At 44.6% G+C, this 21,924-nt stretch overlaps 2 protein-coding genes across 5 annotated transcripts in view; one reads left to right on the top strand and one right to left on the bottom strand.

The window, feature by feature from the left end:
* Positions 1-21,924, top strand: part of C3AR1 (complement C3a receptor 1) — a 330,535-nt gene that overhangs the window by 302,400 nt on the left and 6,211 nt on the right. Inside the window, exon 1 of one of the 3 annotated variants that reach the window (XM_083698366.1) lies at positions 17,928-20,772. The exons of 1 other annotated variant lie outside the window; for it this stretch is intronic. The gene's annotated coding sequence lies outside the window, so the exon portion shown is untranslated. Of the gene's footprint in view, positions 1-17,927; positions 20,773-21,924 lie in introns of those variants that run through there. One more of the 3 variants, XM_083698365.1, reaches the window with a different exon arrangement.
* On the bottom strand, positions 227-16,374 carry NECAP1 (NECAP endocytosis associated 1). 2 transcript variants are annotated; one of them, XM_083698457.1, is made up of 8 exons: positions 16,089-16,374; positions 9,522-9,622; positions 7,373-7,477; positions 6,012-6,093; positions 4,608-4,716; positions 4,329-4,515; positions 3,044-3,149; positions 227-2,408 (listed from the first exon to the last, which is right to left on the bottom strand). In XM_083698457.1, exons 1-8 carry the CDS (start codon positions 16,202-16,204, stop codon positions 2,402-2,404), a joined length of 813 nt encoding a protein of 270 aa, XP_083554583.1. In that variant the 5' UTR covers positions 16,205-16,374; the 3' UTR covers positions 227-2,401. The 2 variants fall into 2 exon arrangements, with proteins under 2 accessions (XP_083554583.1, XP_083554582.1); XM_083698456.1 differs by having other exon boundaries at positions 227-2,413; positions 16,089-16,356.

Raw genomic sequence — 21,924 nt, 5'->3', positions numbered from 1 at the left:
CCAAATGAACGGACCCAGGCCTTGAGATCCTCATTTGAGGTCCTTCTTCATTTGCCTACTCACTGAAGAACCAAGAGAGACTGTTTCACCACAGGGAGACACATGAATTCTTAAGAGGGTACCAGGCATGTATTAGTATCACTTGATTTACTAATACATCGCTTTGCACACACACACACACACACACACACACACACACACACACCAAAAACACAGCCACCCCCAATTTTATCCTTTATTTTAATTGCTAATATTGAACCAGTACATCTTATGCTTTATATACATATAGATGAAATGTTACTTCAGTTTCTGCCAATACATAGTATATTATCTTGATAATAACAACTTAAAAAAAACAATGGAGAGAGAGGCTCCTGATTAGTCTCTTCAAGATATTACCAAATACTTGAGGTCTGAACAGAGTTACTGAAATGATAAGACCTGCTACAGATATGGAATATTCGGCCAAATTCAAGAAATCTTTGGCTGGGTTATATGATAGCACAAGGAAAGGAACTTGAAAACAGTTTATAACCAGCAGTGAAACAAGAGAAAGCTGAAGAAGCAGATAAGCTTCGGGTGTGTCTCAGTGAGTGAGATGAATATCTGGGTATTTAATGAATGGAAAGCCTTAAAAAGCAGGCCTCCATCCCCCAAATCCCACAAGTGAAGTAGCTAGAAATGAGAGACAAGATGTGCATACAACTTTACAAAACTCCTTAGAAGACTTTGCTTCCCAATTACTAACTAACAGAATTTCTGTAAGCTATTCTGGTATCAAAGAATTCAGAAAAGGGTTTGCAAGGACATGATCAAAGGAGAAAACATCAGGACACTTGTTCAGAAGTTCCCCGATTCAACTACGCCCACCTAGAAGCACCAAACCACAGGGTCACAGAGGACACCAATTGTGTCTACATACAAAGCCTCTAGCTGATATTACAGGACAGTGACTACTGCCTATTGGCAGAACAAGAAGAAACCACTGTGAAACTTACAAATCTAGTGTTCAGTAATGAAGTGCATCTTGCTGCTAGAAGGTCAAGCAAAGCAGGTGCTTTAAAAGTTATTTCCAGCCAATAGTGAAGGGAGGGGGCTGCACAGCCACCAAAGTAGCTGGTGGGACAAAAGGACAGAGGAACTACAAAATAAGGAGCTTCGTACAGGATGTGCAGCGAGGAAGAGACTCTGCCCAATATAACTTCATGATCCACTAACATTTGCTGGGGAAGAGACTATCACGATATAACAAGGTAAATCACACTGGCCAAAAAGTACAATTTCAGAACCTGAAATTCATTTTTTGGAAGTCTGTGCAGAGGCCAATCTGATGACAGCAGCCTGCCATTGGCAACAAACTATGCGTTAAGTGCCTAGACTTCTTTCACATTAACCAACACAATGAAAGTGCAGAAGTTCCACCAAACTTGAGTGAGAATCAGCACCGAGCTGCCTTGCCCAAAGAGAGGATTTCCGGAAGACACCAAGCTCCTCCTCCTCCTACCAACTGGAGAGCAGGCAGCTCTGCTCTTGTTCCCAGTAAGGATGGAAACTGGAGAAAGCCTTGCCATGCTAGCGCCGTTTCCACACATTTCCAGTTTTAAAGGCGCCAACTGTCTTTAGTGCTTTGGGGGGGGGGGGAAGAGTTGAGGGATTTGTGGGACCCTAACGGCAGGGCTACACCGCAGACAGGTTTGCACAGAACCCCGTCATCCCTCCCCTACTACAGATTTGACGGGAGAAGGAACATTTGAGGAAGGATTAAATTAATTCCATCATAAAGATGCTACAACAAAGCAGCCTGTCCCAGGTAACTCCAGGGTGGCTTCTTCAAGAATGGCTTTTGTTTTCCTTCTTGGTTGAAATGTACAAATTAGTGTCGGTTACAGGTTAGGGTGATTAGCAGTCAGCCTGCAGATCAACCTGCCCCAGCTAAGGTCACTGCTGCTGCTGCTGCTGCTGCTGCTGCTGCTGTTGCTGCTGCTGCTGTGGAAGCTGGGAGAAGAAAAGGGGAACTGAGCCTACCTAGAAAAGCCAAGTCTGTGCAACCTTCTCCCATTTCACACAGTGTCAGCTTAATTCTCCCTCAAAGAGGTAGCCACTAAGCAGGCAGGTATTATTTATGGAAGCCCGTCAGGGCCCCCCCTCTTCTGAAGTGACCACAGAGCACGCCTCTGCAGTTCTCTTGCACGAGAGAAAAACTGAACAAATCAATGCAAATGGGAAACATTAACAAAAAGAGGAAGATTGTCCAGAAGTCAAGTTTTGACTGAAGAACCAAGGACATCAGCTCACTCCCCTGCCACTTCAGGCGCCTCGAGTCTCCGTCATTGGTCCATTCCTACGTCACCAACTCAGATTCTTTCAGAATTGGACCCAATTGGGTGCCTGGGGCGATTGGCTAGGAACTGTGCTGGGGAGAAGAAAGGAAGAGCAGTGTTAATGAGGAAAGTGGCAGCCTCTGCTGCTGGTTCAAGGGGCTGTTCTGGCCTCCAGGGCTCTGCCTCTCTGCCTCTCCCTCAGCAGCTGCTCCAATCCAGGGGAATGGTGGGCAAAGGAGGAGGCAAAGTTGCATTCCTAGGTCCAGGCTGCTTTGGGAAGAGGCATACGGTGGTATTCAATTGAGTTTTACTCCAAGCAGTCCAACTGAAATGAATGGACAAGGCTAAGGCCACTAATTTATATGGGTCTACTCTGAGTAAAACGTAGTTGAATGCCATCCATTAAATTCCAACAAAAACCTGTAGCACCCATGTCCCCAAAGGGAGGAGGCTGGTTACTTAGCTGACCTGGTTGTCTCTTAGTCTAGGAAGCAGTGAAATTGCCTTATTGTTTATTAAAACTCTACAGTTTCTACTTAAGATTTTTTTAGAAGCTGGATTGCTTGCCAGTGTTTGTTAAATATATATCAGAGCAAGTAGATCTGGCTTTAACACTTCCAGAAGTGTCCTTCAGTTGCCTTGTAACCCGTCTCTGGCATGTGCACCTCTCATGATCTCCCTGGGCCAATGCCCCCCCCCCCCCCCGTTTTCACAAGGGTTACCTGGACGCAGTGTTGAAGTCTCCCCAGAGGTCTGTGGTGGCTGGGACCACAGCAGGTGCTGGCACCTTTGAAACAGGAGGTGTTAAATCAAAGTCTAGCAGGATATCTGGGAGTCAAAAGAGGGAAATGCTTATTTATTAAACTTCTATAAAAGAACCTGCACAGGATTCCTATTGTGGTCTTTTTCCTAGCTCCTGATGAGGGCCATATATGGGAATGTAAATTGCCTCAATTCTCAGTAACCTGAGTGGAGAAAGAGCAATAACCACACACACCCAACCCAAGAACAGTTTGGTTGGCAATTTGTTTGGGGGGGGGGGGAAATCTAGCATTGCTATTATGAGGGAAAATACTGTCACTTCTTGGGGCAACATCTAAAAAGGCACACAGGAACAGTGCACCACTGTGAAGGGGGACAACATCTGCTAGCAGCCAGACAAGGCTTTGCCTCTCATTTCCTGGTGCATGCAGAAGGTTTGCTTTTCTCCAGCTTTTACATGATGATCCAACATCCCATAGATCAAGTCTCTTGGCCCTCAGTAGCTGGTGATGATGTAAGGAGCAAGGTATTCAGAGAAACTGCAACTACATCTATCTAGGAGCTGTAGCGCAGTGACGTTGATTCTCAGGTAGGACTAGGAAAGACCCCTGCTTGGACCAGAGAAAAATCATTGTCAGTCAGCAGAGATAATATTGAGCTACATAAACATTGGCATAAAGGGCCTTCCTACGATCATATGATTAGCTCCAAAGGACAGATATTCCAAGCAGAAATCAGAGGACACCATGGAGTAGTGAAATTCCCACAAGGCAGCAGGAATTTGTAAGAGTCACACAATTACACACCTTTTTTAAAAAAATCATTTACTACACTCTCAAAGTAGTTTACGTCCTGGTTCCCGAGCAGCCTTCCATCCAAACAGCTTACAATATCTGCTTTGATTAAGACACAGTATTGCACTAAGTGCATTCAGACCATTCACTGGGTCTTCCCCCCCCCCCAAATATAAACCAGCATCTTTCTTCCACACTAGCTCTGTTGGATATGGCTTTTTAAAAGGACACTTTGTAGAAATGACTACTCTCCACTCCAGAGACCCAGACCTACCCATATCCTAGATCTGTGACCCATGTTATTTGATAGCAATCTTGCATCTGCCACCAACTGTACACACAACAGGGAGTTACAACCAATTCTGGCTTCTTGGAACGTGTATTTGTATGATACGGCCAGGTGAGGAAATGTGCTTGCTACATGCACCTTTACAAACTATGTGGCAGTTACCTGCGTTGCCCACATTGCTGGATTTCAACACCGGTGGCGGTGTGACATGATTGGAAATAGCAGTTGAGGAAGGAGGTGGCACGGGAGGAGGTACAATTTTGCCCCCAGGAGGTGGCGGGAGCAGGCTTAGTCCCCCTGACCCAGCTGGACGTGGCTTGGCTGACCCACTTTTCTTCGTTGGCATGTTCTGTGAAGAGAGAGACAGCATCAAGGCACACAACTCACACCAGCAGCAGCTTGCCAGAGCACGTCAAGAAATAAGACCTATGAGATCCTCACCCCAATGTTCAATTTAATTGTCTGTCCTTCCTTAAACCCTAGGTCAAGCTTGGGACGGCTGTCAATTTCCTGGGACTCCTTGGAGATTTCCGTCTCTTGTTTCACCCACCTACATTGTGGAGTGGGCAACAAAGACAAACAATTAACAAAAAAGGAGGAAAGATTAATTGCAGAGATGAGGAAAAATGATTGCAAGGAAAAGCCCAACAAGGATTCTCTAGTAAGTACTCTGGCACTTTGGTTTCCTGCCCCATGAGTACTTGCCACTCCTTCAAATATGTTCCTATTTTACAGACATCTGCATCACATTCCCCCCCCCCCCCAAAGAGTACAGGGATGGTTTACTTTAGTTTGCTTTGTTTAATCCACACAATCCTATGCTTGGGTTAAGCCCACTTTCAGGTCCAACATTCTAAGCTGTACACTTTACAAATTCTTCATGCTAAAGAAGCCAGCTAATCCTAACAACCTCAACTAATGCATTCGTCTGAATGGAGTCTGAATTTTTAATCAGGATACAAGAGTGTCAAGAGGCAAAGCAAAGTTCTGCTACTAGTATATTGTTGATAGATAATGAGGCATCTGACTGAGCCTGCCCAGGGAAGGTGCTCCTGGAAGGACCAAGTAAAGTATCTTATTTCCTAAGGACTGTAGGGGCTGAGATCAGAAGGTCTGTATGAGAGAAGATGCTCCAGCAAATATAAAAGGGCCAAGTTATTCAGTGACCTGAACTGGGCCCTGCAGCACACCAGAAGCCATGGCAGGATCAGCAATAGTTTAGTTTAATATATTCCTGGGGACCCACCTCAGATGGGTAGCTAAATTTTATGCTACTAAAGATTCCACCAATCTTAAAGGGCAGTCTCAATAAAGGATATTAGGCAATCTGAAAAGCAACAAGGCGGCAGAAAAGGCACCATCAAATGTTCTCCTGGTGCTCAGCAGTTTCGACACTTTCTGTTAGCTCCTACTTAGCTTTCCAAAAAGGAAAGTGTCCTTCTTGAAGTGTGACTCTCTACAGTCCCCCAGGGTCAAGGCTACAACTCAGTAGCAGATCACAAGCTTTAAATGTGACAACTGTGTGCAAGTCTTGGCATCTCTGGTTAAAATGGAGGGCTGGAAAAGAGTCTCTCTGCCCTAAATCCTTGAAGGGGACTGTGCTGCAAGTCACAGTAGACCAGAATCTCTCAATCTTGGGTCCCTAGATATTGCTGGACTAAAACTCCCATCATTCCTAGCCAGTCAAGGATGATGATTGTCACTCAAGAACATCTGGGGAGCCAAGGCTGAGAAACAATGCAGTAGACAATAACAAACTGGATGGACCAGTCCTCGGGACTCAAACGGTCAGTGGGAAAGAAGTTCAGTGAGAATCAAAGTCCCAAGGCACAGCGGAAAACTTACTTGAAGTGATCCTGCAAGGAAACATTGAAGTCAAACGCATCTCCCCGGTCTCCAAAGCCAATGCCAATGAAAGCGCTTCGCCCTGACAAGGGAGGTGGAGAAACCAGTCAGCAGAAGGGATGAGGACAAAGGTTCAGACCACTCATCCTTGCTACTAGACTGTCTTGGGAGAATCAGGCATGAGGGGGCACAGCAACACATCACCAGCATTTGCAAATATATTTGAAGCTACAGGCTGCCTTTTGCTAAGTTGTCTTTTCAATGGGATCCCTTTTATCATGCCTCAATTTACAGCCTTAATATATTAAGCCAGAGAATTTCAACACAGACAAATTTGAGGGTTCTCCATGTAGCAAGGAATTGACATCTGTACAAATATAAGAGGGACACCTAGCTTGCCAGTACTACATGTGAGAAGAATCTAGAGGGTCTTAGTAGACCACAAGCATAATGCATCAAAAGTGTGATGGAGCAGCAAAAAAAGCTAATGCTATTCTAGGCTGTATCAACAGAAGTATACTGTCCAGATCAAGGGAGGTAACAGTGCCACTCTTTTCTGCCTTGGTCAAACCACAACTGGAATACTGTGTCCAGTTTTGGGCTCCACAATTTAAGAAGGATATTGACAAGCTAAAACGTTTGCAGAGGAGGGTGACCAAGATGATCGGGGGTCTTATGAAGAACGGTTGAGGGAGCTGGGCATTGTAAGAGGAGATTGAGAGGCGATATGAGAGCCATCTTCAAATATCTAAATAATATCTAAATGTCTGTCACATGGAAGATGCAGCATGCTTGTTTTCTCCTGCTCTGGAGGGGAGGACCCGAACCAATGGCTTCAAGTTAAAAAAAAGGAGATTCTGACCAAACACCAGGAATAATTTTCTGATGTTAAGAGCTCCTTGACAGTGGAATGGACTCCCTCAGAAGGTTGCAGACTCTCCTTCTTTGGAGGTTTTAAAGCAGAATTTGGGTGATCGTCTGTTATGGATGCTTTAGCTGAGATTCCTGCATTGCAGGGGGTTGGACTAGATGACTCTTGGAGATCCCTTCCAACTCTACAATTCTATGATTGTAAGAATAGTCATTTTGGATCATGCTTCCTAGGTGGCAACAGAACAGAAGGGAGCCTTAGGCCTAGGTTTGTTGGGCCCTATACAGTAGCTCAGGACTTGCCAACCTGGTGCCCTCCAGATACTATTGGAGCATACCGGTAACTCCTATAAGCTCCAGTCAATGGTCAGGGTGATGTAGACCTGTTGTAGGAGGGCATCAGATTGTTGCGCTCCTACTCCCAAGAACTACTTCATCATTCAGCCACACCACAGTTCAATTAAGGAGTAATAAACCCTTAATTCTCTCACCATTCCCATCCTGAATCCGGATGACAAAGTACCGACTGGAATCAGTCACAGTCTCCACAGCAATGCCAGGATATTGATCTATTGGAGCCTGAGCAAAAAGCTCCCCTAAGGATACAGAAGAAGAGACCACTTTCAAGACCCAAACAGATTTATCACTACAAGCAAACTAGAGACACTATATTCTTTGTTCAAAGGAACAACCAACTTATTCAGCATCAAACACCATGAAGCAGTCTTTATCATTTTCATAAAAATCAAAGAGTACAACACAGTAAATTGCTGCATTGTCAGTCTCACAGTATCTGAAGACTTCCAAACATTTTGAGTTTGCTTTCAATTCATAATCTATCCAACACCAGTTACACTAGCTTTTACTGCTAAACCTTAGCTCACAAATTAGATATTGCAAATAAATTTTAATTCTGCTCAGTGTGTGCATTTCAGTAAGCCCATTTACTAATAGTCTTCTAGTACCATGAGTTCACCATTTCCTTGGTTAATATACTATATTTTTCCATGTATAACACGCCCCCATGTATAAGACGATTGCTATTTTTAGGAGCCTAAAATGAGGAAATAAAAAAATTAAGTTGTTGAGCTATTTTTGGCAAATTACAAAAACAGTTGTTGAGCTGAACTATTGAGCTGTATAAACAACCCCCAATTTATCACTAAAATTTTTCAGAAAAAAGGGTCTTATACATGGAAAAATACGGTACTTCACTCTCAAAATGATTATGAAAATCATGTAGATTTTGCTTAGGTCAGAGCTTTAATGCTTGCAGTATCTCATTTTCAAGAAACAATTTCTGGCATGCCTGAACGGGTGGGGTACCTTGATGTTCATCAACAATTTGCACACAATAAAAAACGTTACATATTTGAGAAAAATGCTACATTCTCTGCCACCTTGAATTACAACATGGATTCTAATGGCATCTTCTTCAACTCTAATTTAACATGAGTAACAAAGTGATACAATTCTGCATAAAAACTGTGCCGAGATATGGATGTTAATGACTGATCTTGCTTTTGGGTGACAGTCAAGTAAGTTTTCCTCAGAGCAGACCAACTGAAATTAATAAACCCAGCTTAGCCATGTGGATTCAGGTTAATGGATCCACTCTGAGTAAGAATGAGTTGACTATCACTTAGCCTGTAGCTGATCATCATCTCTGTTTGTTTCGCCTGACATCTGTTTTGGTTACAATTGTAATATGCCCAAGTGTGCACACTGCAATCATAACTAGCACAGCTAAGGATACAAAAGCCCCATGGATCAAACCGACATACAACAGAGGGCTTAACACCACAGGGCGGGCGTGGAGAACCCTTGGCTCTCCAGGTGTTGCTGAACTACAATTCTCATCTGCCCTGGCTACTGGCCAGGCTAAGGCTTGCCAAGGCGGATGGATCTTGTAGATCAGCATATTTGGAGGGGTCAAAGGTTCCCCAACACTGCCACAGAGGCTGGGGGAAAAAATACAGCAGAACAGAGTGATAAGCAGCAACAAAAATTTAGGGCAGAAAATTTTCATAAGACAAAGCTAACTCCTCCAAGGAGAAGGGAACATGTTTTGATGAAAACACACTTTCAGTAATATCGCCTTCCCGTATGTAATTCTGTCTAACGTACGCATTGTTGCAAAGCAATCACCCCCCCCCTCGAATAAACTTTAGCCAATGAATGCATTCCTATGTATACTTTTCCCTGGTATATGCATTTTTGTACACATTACTTGGCTAGAAAGCTGCTCTGCAAAATTTGGAGAAGTGCAACCAGCAACCACAGAGCCGTTATGTATTGACACACTTTTCCATAGATTTAGTATGTAGGCAAACCTCCCCACACTAATCATGTGGCAAATTGACCGTCTGTATTCCCCACAACATCTTTAAGAGCAGAACTAATCTGAAGGAACACCAAGTGAGGCACTACATAAAAAACCATGCAGGGCAATATCACCTACAGGAGTGAAGACAAAAGAAAATGACGCTGAACTGGATATGTACACACTGACATAAATTAAGCGGAGCAGTCTCATGACAGAGAAGTCTGAGAAGTATTTGAATCCACCCCAACCAGAGCACAGAACCTGGGCAACCACAACTTCAGGACTACATAATGCCCACCCTGTGATTTACTCACCTGAAACTTTGTCCTCTAGTTTTATATATGCAACTTTGCCTTTAGAGGTAATGCGGAGGCGTCCTGTCCAGTCCGGCTGGTCCAGTTTCCAGTCAGAAGCCCTGCAGGGTAAACAAACAGGGAGAAATTCGCTGAGAAGAAACCCCCGCCAGCTGCCCACGCCCTGTGGGCTTCCCCTGCTGATTTGACCACAATCCTGGGTCACGGCAGATTTAGCTTAACCTCCCTTGCGGCCAAGGGCACAAGCAGCACTTTTATCTTTAGATGCTCCAGGACAGAATGCGGCCACAGAGTATCCCACCTTGTGAAGGACCATCAATATTATCCACCCTGCTTCTTAGCCTGCTGCTGAACAGAATTCATAATTAGGATGAAAGCTATTATGATTGTTGTTATTGTTTTGAGGCTACTCTTATTTCAATAGGAACTAACTGCACCATCACCAACACAACGTTTATACAGGAACTAAAAGCTACGTGTAGCACTTTTGGAAAAGGTGTTTTGGAAAAGGAGACTGACCTTGCCTGCTCAAAGTGGAATGTAAACAAAAACAAAGAAGGGGAAGCACCTTGTGGAAAGATGATACTATCATAAGGACATAGGAAGAGCCAGCATCACGTACTCACAGCGGCTGAACAGTTGCCCGTGCAAAGCCAGCAAGCGGGATTTGAGCACAAGAGGAGTCCTCTCCCCTGCAGTGGTTTCCAGCAACTGGGACTCAGAATCATTGCTGCCTCCAACTGTAGAGGCAGAGCAGAACCATCCTGGCCAGGAGCCAGAGACAGCCCACTCCTTCGTCCTCTTTTAAAGCCACCCAAGCTGGTGGCAGTGACTGCCTTCTGTGGGAGCGAGTGCCATAGTTTAACTATGCGCTATGTGAAGAAGTATCACAAGAAAGTGTTGCGAGTAACCTCAGATCCCCACTCAGCGGCCGACCTTGGGCCAGGCTAGCATCTCTCTGGCTAATCCAACTCACTGATATTTATCTGTGGGACCACCATGACTCACACGACCCCAACACCTGCTGAGACCAAAGGTGGCCATACAACACATTCCATCTATAGAGAAAAAGTGGTGGAGGTCCCGTATAGAGACATCAATTATGTGGAATTCCTGTAGGCTCACCCTTCTAGATCTGAGATATTAAGAGCATGTTGGCATGCTTTGATGTTTTATTGGTATTTTGATCATGAGCTACTTGGGTTTGGCTGTACATTTTAACAGTGTAGTGGTGGCGCTGTGGGCTAAACCACTGAGCCTCTTGGGCTTGCCAATCAGAGGGTTGGAGGTTTACAGTGGTGAGCTCCCATTGCTCTGTCCCAGCTTCTGCCAACTTAGCAGTTCGAAAGCATACCAGTGCAAGTAGATAAATAGGTACTGCTGCGGTGGGAAGATAAACGGCATTTCTGTGCACTCTGGCTTCTGTCACAGTGTCGCGTTGCGCCAGAAGTGGTTTAGTCATGCTGGCCACATGACCCAGAAAGCTGTCTGTGGACAAACACCAGATCCTTCGGCCTGAAGCGAGATGACCACCACATGGCATAGCCGCCTTTGAATGGATTTAACCATCCAGGGGTCCTTTACCTTTTACCTACCTACATTTTAACAGTATTTTTTTCCACACAATGAGGTCAATATGCCCCAGAAACAAATCTACAGAGAATCCGAGGTTGTTGTTGTTGTTTAAACTACCCCACCCATCTGGCTGGGTTTCCCCAGCCACTCTGGGCAGCTCCCAACAGAATATTAAAAACACGATAAAATATCAAATATTAAAAACTTCCGTAAACATGTGAGACAGTGTGAAACAGTCTCTTCACAGATACAACTGTGGCCTTCCCAGAAAGATTTCTCTGAATACACACTTTCAAACCACTTTCAGGAGTCTGTGACATCTGAAAAGGAACTGAGCCACCCACAGACTCATCTTAAACAGTCAGTCCTCAAAAGCATTGAAAAAATGCTCAACTGCTGAGCTGACCTTTGAAAAGCTTTCAAATCTAACAAGGTTCTTCTGTAGGCAACAGCTTTCAAAAAATAAATATCAGCTAGCATATTCTCCTGTGTGACCAGGCAGGATTCCCTATCATCTGGATGCTCAGGGTTTCCTGAGGAGGTTGTGAAATTGGCTCAGTAGGCAGATGCAGACTTCAAAACTTTTACAAGCAATGGCCAAGGACATGTAGTAAACTTTTAGTGGAGCAAATCTGTTTGGTGAAGAAATGCAAAAGTTTCCAAGGAATCTGAAACCATGGGTGGATTTTCCTTGTGCTTGGGGGGCAGAGGGGTGGAACTTTTTGGAAATAGCGCAAATGTGCAATTCTCACTTTCTTGAAAACTCAACTTTATTTACTGATAATGAAAATGTATATAACCTGGAATTTAGAATTGAGTATTTGATATATCTATGAGATTTAAAATCAGTAATACATTTGTGTGTCCCCCCCCCAAAAAAATTTTTTTTTACAAATATATCAGTGTTAGAGATGGGATCCTAAAGGGTGTCTGAGTTTTAGACCACTAGAAAGGCAGAGGTGTGGGCCAGAATGAAATTATCATTTTGGGGAAGAATTTCTACGATAAAAATGACGGTGCTACCAAAGATGTTATTTTTATTTCAGACCATACCCATACTAAAGGGTATAGGAATTTTTAAAGAATGGCAAAAAGTGATTTCAAGGTATATCTGGCAGGGGAAGAAGCCTAGAATAAAATTTAAATTACTGACAGATGTAAAAGAAAGAGGAGGCTTCGCCCTGCCAGATATGAGACTGTATTATGAAGCAGCCTGTCTATGTTGGTTAAAAGAATGGATAAAGTTAGAAAATAATGAATTATTAGATCTTGAAGGATTTGATAACAGATTTGGGTGGCACGCGTACCTTTGGTGTGACAAAAAGAGGGTTCATAAAGGATTTGGAAACCACATCTTCAGGGGTTCATTAATAGAGGTTTGGGAGAGATACAAAAATATACTGGAACCAAAAGTTCCACACTGGCTTTCCCTGTTAGAGGTCATAAGTGCGAAGAAGACTAATATGAGAAACAAATGGGCCACCTATGGGGAATTGATAACTAATGAGGGAGGAAAATGGAAATTGAAGCCATATGAACAAGTCAAAGATTTAGTTTATGATTGGTTGCACCACTACCAAGTAAATGAAATATTTAAAAAAGATCTGAAGGAAAAGGGTTATGTGGAAAAAGAATCAAGTTTCCAAAGGGACATTATAAATAATGAGTATAAAACTCTGTCAAAAATGTATAAGATATTGCTGGAATGGAATACGAAAGATGAAGAGGTTAAATCGGTAATGATACAGTGGGCAAAGGATTTTGGGTACAACATTCAATTTGAAGATTGGGAAAAACTGTGGAAAGAGCATTTAAAATTTACGGCATGTACTACACTGAAGGAGAATGTGATGAAAATGTTCTATAGATGGTATATGACACCTGCAAAATTAGCAAAGATGTAGAAGGTTGATAACAAATGTTGGAAGTGTAAAGACAAGGAAGGGACATTCTTTCATCAGTGGTGGGAATGTAAGAAAGTGAAAAGTTTTTGGGAAATGATATATAATGAGTTGAAAAAAATGTTAAGATATACTTTTGTGAAAAAACCCGAAGCTTTTCTCTTAGGTATGGTAGGAAAGGACATCAGAAGAAAGGACTGTAAGCTTTTCCAGTATGCGGTAACGGCAGCCAGAATCCTGTTGGCCCAGAAGTGGAAACAAGAGGAAATACCGATGATAGAAGAATGGAGACTAAAAATGATAGACTATGCAGAACTGGATAAATTAACTGGGAAAATTAGATATACCAAAGATCAAAAGTTCATCGAAGACTGGGGGAAATTTGTGGATTATCTGAAAAATATATGTGGTGTGAATACAACGCTAGTGGGATTTAAAGAGGCACTGTAAAAAAAGAAAATAAGTATTGTTTATTAGAAATAATGGGAGTAAGGAGGAAAAATGGCAATACGAAAGAAGGGAATGTGTATTAAAGGTATAACCACGGATGATTGTCAGAGACGCTGAAGGAAGTCAAAAAATAACTATGATTTGTTGTATGCGGGATTAAACGAAAAATTGGACAGAAATTTATAAAATGTATAACAATAAAAATTATTATAAAAAAAAAAAGAAAGGCAGGGACTGTGGGCAGGGGCAGGGATGATGTTTGAAAGTGATACCAACCAAAATGTAATCAACTAAACAATGTTTTATTTTGAAGTGTGATCCAGTCATTGAAATGTTTTCATTGCTTTTCATTTAGTGGATATTTATTATTTGTATTTTAACTTATTGAACACTGCTTTGGTAGGTTTTGACTGTGAAGCTGTTTATAAGTCTGCAAATAAAATAAGTACTGGGGCTCAGAAACAGAACACTGACCTCTCCACTTTTGTGCAGAAAAAGAGTACTGTATATTGAAAGAAAAGGCCCAGGAAATGAACGCACCTATAATGTAATTAAGAAATAGCATAAGTTATTGTGAGCCAGCGCCATTGAAATAACTGGGAATTGCATGTAAAAGTAAGTGCAGAGTGGGTAACAGAACAGACAGTTAGCTACCCTGGCCCCAAATGGCACTGTGGGTAAAAGCCTCAGCGCCTAGGAATTGCCGATCGCATGGTCGGCGGTTTGAATCCGCGCAGCAGGGTGCGCTCCCGTCGCTCGGCCCCAGCGCCTGCCAACCTAGCAGTTCGAAAGCACCTCCGGGTGCAAGTAGATAAATAGGGACCGCTTTATAGCAGGAAGGTAAATGGCGTTCTGTATGCTGCATTGGCTCGCCAGATGCAGCTTGTCACGCTGGCCACGTGACCCAGAAGTGTCTGCAGACAGCGCTGGCTCCCGGCCTCTAGAGTGAGATGAGCACACAACCCTAGAGTCGGACACGACTGGCCCGTACGGGTACCTTTACCTTTTTACTATATCAGTAAATGGCATATCCTTGAGAATACTACTAACATGACTTACTTTTATTTTCCCCCAATTACCCTGGAGGATTCACAGTTCGAGATTCTGAACTTCTACTATGGGATTCATTCCAGAGGCATTTCAGCCCTGAATTTGGGGAGATGCAGAGCCTAATGGAAGCCACGCTAATGGAAATCAATGACTCCTCTGATTGCTCTGTTCCTTGAACAAGTAACTGGGCTCCAAACCATTTTAAACTAACGACGTGTGCCTACGCAGGGAGATGTCAGCAGAAAAACAAGTGTAATTGCTTAGCAGTTATCCACATTCCCTTCCTCTCTGCTCATCTAACCAGCGTGGTCAGCGCTGATGCACAATCTGGAAGATAATCCAGCTCCCTTTGTGACTGTTAGTGACGAGAGGAAAAGGGGAAGAGTGGATTTGTCACTAATGAGAACCGGGATAGGATGACTCAGAGAACACACGTACTGCAAAGGAACAGAGATGGGGGAAGGGGAAAGAGAAGGGAAGAGAGGATTACAGAAGAAAATGATGTTCCAGAAGCCAACACCAGCAGAAATCCACCTGTGCAGCTAAACACTGAACAGTGGAGCAGCAAGACTGAGGAAGCGACACTCTCCACTTTAACACCCCTGTGGGAATGACACACACAGAGACCCAGCAGATGTCACGCAACTCCCTTTTGCGCTCCTACAAGGGGGGGAAACGTAACAGAGGAAAGGTTGCCTGTCAGATGATGGCTGGTGAGCAGAGGCTCCCAAATGAGGGGCAAACCAAGGAAAATCCATGCAGCAGAGCTTCTCCTGAACTGGGAAGAATTCAACCCCAGATTGATCTACGACAGGCCTTTCAATTTAAAAACATTAATAACAATGTGTTTGTCTGCTTTTAATGTTTACTGATTTTACAGGTCTTTAAAAAATATAAATGCATTTATATAAATGCACACGATTTTAATGTCAGCCTCTCTGGTGTCATTAAAAGAATGAGTTAAGCGTCATTTAAAAGCAGGGCGTGTAAAGTGTGGGACGCGGGCAGAGGAGCCGAGGAACACAAAAGGCCGCTCCATCTCCAAGGAAGGCGGAGGCGGAGTCCCAAGGACAGCAGGGGCCGGCGAGAAGAAATGGATCACGACCGCCTTACGTAAGAGGCTCCCCCAGAAGTTGCATTGGGTCGCCATTTACTCCCTGAGTAAATGGACCGCGGCCACTTAGAGAAGTCTGCAGAGAACGCTGTGCGGTTGCTGCTCCTACTGTCATGGTTGCTATTAACGTAAAATGAGGAGGAAAATTAAAATGTGGTTTTTAAAAATAAAATTAAAACCCTCCAATGAATTCCAACCTCAGCCACCCTGCAAGCTCTCATCGTCCTCTCCTTGTTCCCACTGGGTAATAACTCTCTCTCTCTCTCTCTCTCTCTCTCTGTGTGTGTCTCATCTAGATGTAGATAAATAGGCGGACCTCTGCGCTGAATGAATGCCGGCCGCGACAACAACCCCCCTGCGAGGGAGGGCGCCCGACCCTCAGCTCCGCGCGGAAAGAGCCGCGTGTGAACCCGTGCGCCCTCAGACGCGTGTGCCCCGCGGCCCGCCTCCCCCTCCCGCCCGGCCCGCCTCTCCTGCCTGTATCCCCGGTTCGAGGCCCTCGGCGGGATCCTGTAGACGCTGATGTCGGGCTTCACGCACAGCACCGACTCGTACTCCACCTCGGGCGCCGCCGCCGCCGCCGCCGCCGCCATCCTCGCCACTCTGGGACGCCGAGCGGGAGCGAGGGAGGGAGGGAGGGAGGGCGGCCGGCAGCCCCGCGCGCCTCCAGCGCCGCCTTTGATTGGGGCAGCGGCGCGGACGCGGGGACGCGGCCTATCACGTTCGCCGAAGCCCGGGCGGGCGCCATCTTAACCCCTGGCGCACTCTTACGCAACCAGGCCGGCCATATTGCGCAGTCACGACCCGCCGAGGGCGCCATCTTGGATTTCTGGGCGGAGGGGGGGGGCGATGTTCGGCCGCCTCGCGGCATAGACTTATCAAGGGGTAGAGTCGCCTAAGTCGCCAACTCCCGGGTTCTTTAAAGATCTTTTCCCCACTTGTGCCAGGATTGCACCCATTCGACAGACCCCCCCCCTTCCAGCTCGGCTCGCGCTCAGCGCCACGTCGTCCGCTGCTTTCTAGCTGGCACTCAGGACGCAGCCCTTGATGGAAAGCGGAGCGCGGCCTCCCCAGCTCGGGCTGCCGCAACGGATCCCTCTCCGCCTTTCAGGACCCGCCAGACGCGCCGCTGTTTCCTCGCCCGGGCGCGCCGGCTGAGGGGCGTCTCAGGCGGGCTGCTCTGCAGGCGGCATTTCCCCAGCTCCTCCGAATTGCACCGTTTACAAACCACGCAATATTGAGATAAGAAGCTGTATTGGCATTTGAAAAAAAGCTTTACAACTTTTTTAAAACCCCGCACATTTTTTCACCCAAGAAAGCCTGGCTTCTTTTTGCTGCTGCCTTTTGCTTTGGAGAGGGCGCGTTGCGATTCAGTCACAATTGTGTGTTTAAAATCCTGGGTATATGTATATGCCTCTCTCTCTCTCTTTTATTTTTTTACAAGGGAGAGGGCGAAAGGAACCAAAAAGCTCTGCCTTCAGTCCCTTGTATGCGTTTCTCTATTTTTTTTTATCTCTGTGTCTTTCTACTCGGCGGCGGTGATTAAGTTGGGCTGCTGAAGTCACGCAGGGAGCCATCTTTCGCCCTGGCAGCCAAGTTTGGGCTCATAGAGATAAACAGTCTAGAACGAACCCTCCAATTGGGAAAGGCTGGACCACAGTTTTTTAAGTTTTCCCGAGACGAAACTGAGAGCTGCCCTTGGAAAATAATGAAGTTTCAGATTTTAGCTGGCTGTGATTGTTCTCCCTGAGCCCCCCAACCTCTTACCTGCCACAACCCCCTCAGCACACGACGCCTGCCACTCTTGGGCAGTCTGGCGTATTTCTTTAAAAACGTTTAATTGCATCACCATCATATTATTTCTACCCACCCCAATATAAAGCTAGCATTAGAAATTCCCTTTTGTTTGCTGCCGCCTGGATTTTCATCAGAAAAACCTCACTTCAGAAGGAACCTGAGAGTTTCACCCCCAGAGTTTCTGTCTCTAACAGAGTATTATTGCTTCTATAAAAATATCAAACCAAAGTGGTGGTTTTGAGTTTCAGTCATTGGCAGGTGGGATGGGTTTGTCTGTATCACTAAACTATTGCATAAAATACTGTGTATGCCTTTCATTTCCAAATAAGGGTAGTTGCATAGTGACCAACACCACATCTGTGAGCTTCTATGCATATTATTTCGTGTTTTAGCTAATATCATTTGAACTCCTGTTAACATTCAGCTATGTGTGTGGAAATTGGCTCTATCTTACTCCAAAAACAACCAAGAAGTATGCCACAAATAGTTTAAATACTATTTTTATTGTATTTTAACAGATGTGACCAACATAACAGTTTTCTCTAGAAGGATAATTTAAGTGGGGAGGAACCCCCAGGTAATTTTTTACCCCCAACAATTTGTCTTCTGTGGACAATCTGGACTCCAAGTTTTTTCTTGGGGGGGCACTTATTTGTTTGCAGGCGGGTCTTCTGCCTATCATGATAATGGCAGCGGCAGTGAGCAGAATTTTGAGCCACCCGCTTGAATTTAACAGTTCTGCAATCTTAATTGTGCCAAGCCCATTCCCAACACACACACACACACACCCTGTGTCCAGGGCAGGAGCAGCATAATTCAGATTGTTGTGTGAGTTCAAGCTGATGGCCCACATCATTGATGAATCATCCATCCCCTTTCTGAGACAGGCAGCCTCCCCTTTTGCTGGCAGCACCGATGGCTGAGCAGCACTGCAGAACACAGCTGTGCACCCAGACTCTCGGTGTCACTCACTGTCTTAATTACAGTAAGTCACTCCTGACCTTTGCACATTGAGTCTAGGGGTGGCATCATTAAGATGGCGGTGCACGAGCACATGGGCTGGAGCTATACTTAGCACCCCCACCCACCCAAGGCCTGCCTGACAGGCCAGCCAGGCTGGCAGCATCTCTTCAGTAGCTGCAGGGAACCTGCGTGGCCCTGCAGATGATGCTGGACTCCCAACTCCCAGCAGCCCTTGCCAGCGTGGCCAGTGGTCAAGAGTAGGGGTGTTGTAGCCCAGCCCACAGGTTAGCCATCCCTGCATTAGGGGCTGCAGGTGCATGTTTTAGGATGCACACTTTCGTTGGGGGGACAGGGGACAAGGTTGGCCAAGCCTGATGAGTCTTACTGCCCCCGCCGTATGCACACAAACGCATCCAAACTCCCTCCCAGTAATCATTTCAGGGTTAAGACTGGCAACTTGGGTTTCTGTTTTGTTTCTTTAAATGGGAGTGGAAAGCAGACTGTGGTTATTTCCCAAGAGACCTCTCTGCATTTCAAAACTAAAGCAGAACTAAAGCTGCCTTTCATTAAGTCCATCATTACTGACCCTTCACATGGAGGAATACAGTGGTACCTCAGGTTACAGACGCTTCAGGTTACAGACTCCGCTAACCCAGAAATAGTACCTCGGGTTAAGAACTTTGCTTCAGGATGAGAACAGAAATCGCATGGTGGCAGTGGGAGGCCCCATTTGCAAAAGTGGAACATCAGGTTAAGAAGAGTTTCAGGTTAAGAACGGACCTCCAGAACGAATTAAGTTCTTAACCTGAGGTACCACTGTACCTGATAAGCTTCCCTGAAAGACAGTAGGGAAATCACTCATATTACTTATTGAATATGATGAATGGTTTCTTATTAAGATTCATTCCAAAGCACGTTCTGACCTGGCTTTTGGGTGAAAACAGACTTGCAACAGACCCTGGTGGATAATGTGTGCTGGGGACTAGGGTGGTGGCCATTATGTCCCCACCTGTCCAGCCTAGGTGGTACAGAATGACAGTGACTCCAATCCTTCCTTCTTGGTTGGTCTCAGGTGGTGCTGGGTGACTTCTATTCCACCCCATGGTCTCTTCATGGATAAGGGTCCCATCTTATCTATGATCCATCATGCTCTTCAGCATCTAAACAAAGCCAACCAGAGGTTTAGGCAGCGATGTCACCAATATGCAGATGACAGACAGCTCTACCTCTCTTTTTTGCCTAAATCGCCCATGAAGGTTGTGGACCACATGAACTGGGTGCCTGAGATGGATGAAGAAGAAGCTAAAATTTAAGCTGGGTAAAAACAGGTTTTGACAGTTAGGACGGTGGCTACTCTGGATTGAGCTCTTATACAGGAACACCTTCTAGCATCTTAGACTTTATACCAGCTGTGAACCTCATTAGAGTGGCTAGGACAGGATAGGAACCTCCAAGTTAAGACTGCTATTGTGCCCTATCATGTAGGGCTACCTATGAAACTACGGCTAGTGCAAAATGCAGTTACTCAGATGCGAACAAAACCAGGACACCTGAACATGGGACACCATTTTTTGCACCAACTGAACTGGTTACCAATAATAATTATTATTATCTTATTTAAACCCCAGGTTAACTTAAAGGCCACCTTTACTTGTATGATGCTGCCCATATGCCACTATGGAGGTCCTGCTCTTGTACCTCCTTACTGAGAAAATTGGTTAGGCTAGAGAGTGTGAGAGAGAGCAGGGCTTTCTTGGTGGTGGCCCCAGTAATGGAACTCCTTTCTGTTAACCTACACTTTGCCCTTTGTCTAAGCCTTTAGAAGGAAATTGAAAGCACAACTCTGTTCAACTGCCTTTCTTTGAGGGCACAAATGGCTTCTGCGATTCAAAGAAGTGTTTTGTTTCATTTTCAGATGGCACCTGCATCCTTATAAGTTACACACATTGCATCTTATGTATATTGCTTTGTGAGGGCTTGGCCTTAAAGGGCACCTTATAAATACTTCCAATGATTAAATAAATAACTTCATCTCGTTTAAAAATGGGCTTTTGAAGTGCATTTATTCCAAGCAAGTTCTGATGTTCTGCCATTTAAGCTATATGGCTGAAGGGCACCCTTTCTCCAGATTGATCTCTGCTGTTTTGCCTTAAAAACAAAACTGAAATGCTCTTAAAAGTTTGCTCAGCCTTATGTGGGGACTCTCCTAATCAGAACAATCAAGAAAATGAACTAGCATGTTCTCCCTGTAAAAGGGATTAGAAGTGCAATTTGCAACTTCCTGTCCAGAGCTGCCTTTTCTTCTTCCCCTATTCTTGACCCAGTCGGACAGAAGGAGCTGGTGACCAAAGACTGCAGCAGCAGCAACAGAAACTACTGTGGAGCCAGTCCTACAGCAGAGGTAGGCATTAGCTGGGGCAGGAGATTGGGGTTGAGGGCTCCTATATGAGACATATAAGCTTATAGCCAGGATTTGGAGAGGGAAAATAGAAAGTATTGAGTGGGTGGATGGGGAGAAAAGCAACTCATCATTTTTATGAATTATTCATAGTTGGGGAGCTCTGTCCAGAATAAGAGAGATCTTATCTAGGAGTTTGCTCACTTTTTTGAAAAATCTGAAGAAGGGAGAGCTGCTAAGGAAAGCAAAAAGCCACCAAATGCCCCCCCCCTAATAAAAACCAATAAGGATCGAGTTTCCAAAGGGGTAGCTGTGCTTGCTGTTTTTGCTCCAGCAAAAGAGCCACTTTAAAGACTAACAAAAGTATGCTGGTATAAGCATTCATGGACTACAGTTCACTTCATCAAATGCATGGTATGGTTATCTGTGGAATCCGACTATAGTCCATGAAAGTTGATGCCCAGACAAATGTGTCAGCCTTTAAGGTGCCACAAGACTCTTTGTTTTTAATAAAAATCAGTAACTTACAATGCACAGGCTTATATTGTGTGAGACATAGTCTGGAAACTAAAACTGCTATATTAGGGACTACAAATCATGACCACTCTTGTCAACTCACTTTTTAATCATTAAAACAGTGTGCTTTGATACTATTATAGTGTAGTTGTAATATTTTGTCTGATACTGTCTGCCTACTAAAAATGTAATAAAATAAGGATGTGGATGCACAGCCCTAATAACCACACAATCATTGACTATGGATATGTTCCCTGCTTCAACGACTGCAGTTTTAATAGGTCCATAGCGCTAAAAAAAAGTAGTGCCCACATCTGTAAGACAAGGAAACTCTTAAATTTCTGAAGAAATCCAGGTTCTGAGCCCTCACGGTTGTGAATAAATATAACAAATGGTTACAAGAGTGCTACTATCAAAACTCATAAGCAACCAAATGGTCTGTACATATTCTTTTTTTATATATTCCATCATGTTTGGGTTGGGGCTTTCAATATTACTGACCACAATTGCCACTGCTGCATGGCTGATACATTGGTTATACTGTAATTGCAACATCACACACGTCATAAAAATATACAAGAGACAAAAATGCTGTCCACTCACAAATTTTCCCCTACCACAAAGGGAACCACATCATTT

This window comes from Podarcis gaigeae (genome assembly GCF_964106915.1).
Source record: "Podarcis gaigeae genome assembly, chromosome: 9".
NCBI lineage: Eukaryota > Metazoa > Chordata > Lepidosauria > Squamata > Lacertidae > Podarcis > Podarcis gaigeae.
This window is presented reverse-complemented; position numbering and strand designations above follow the sequence as displayed.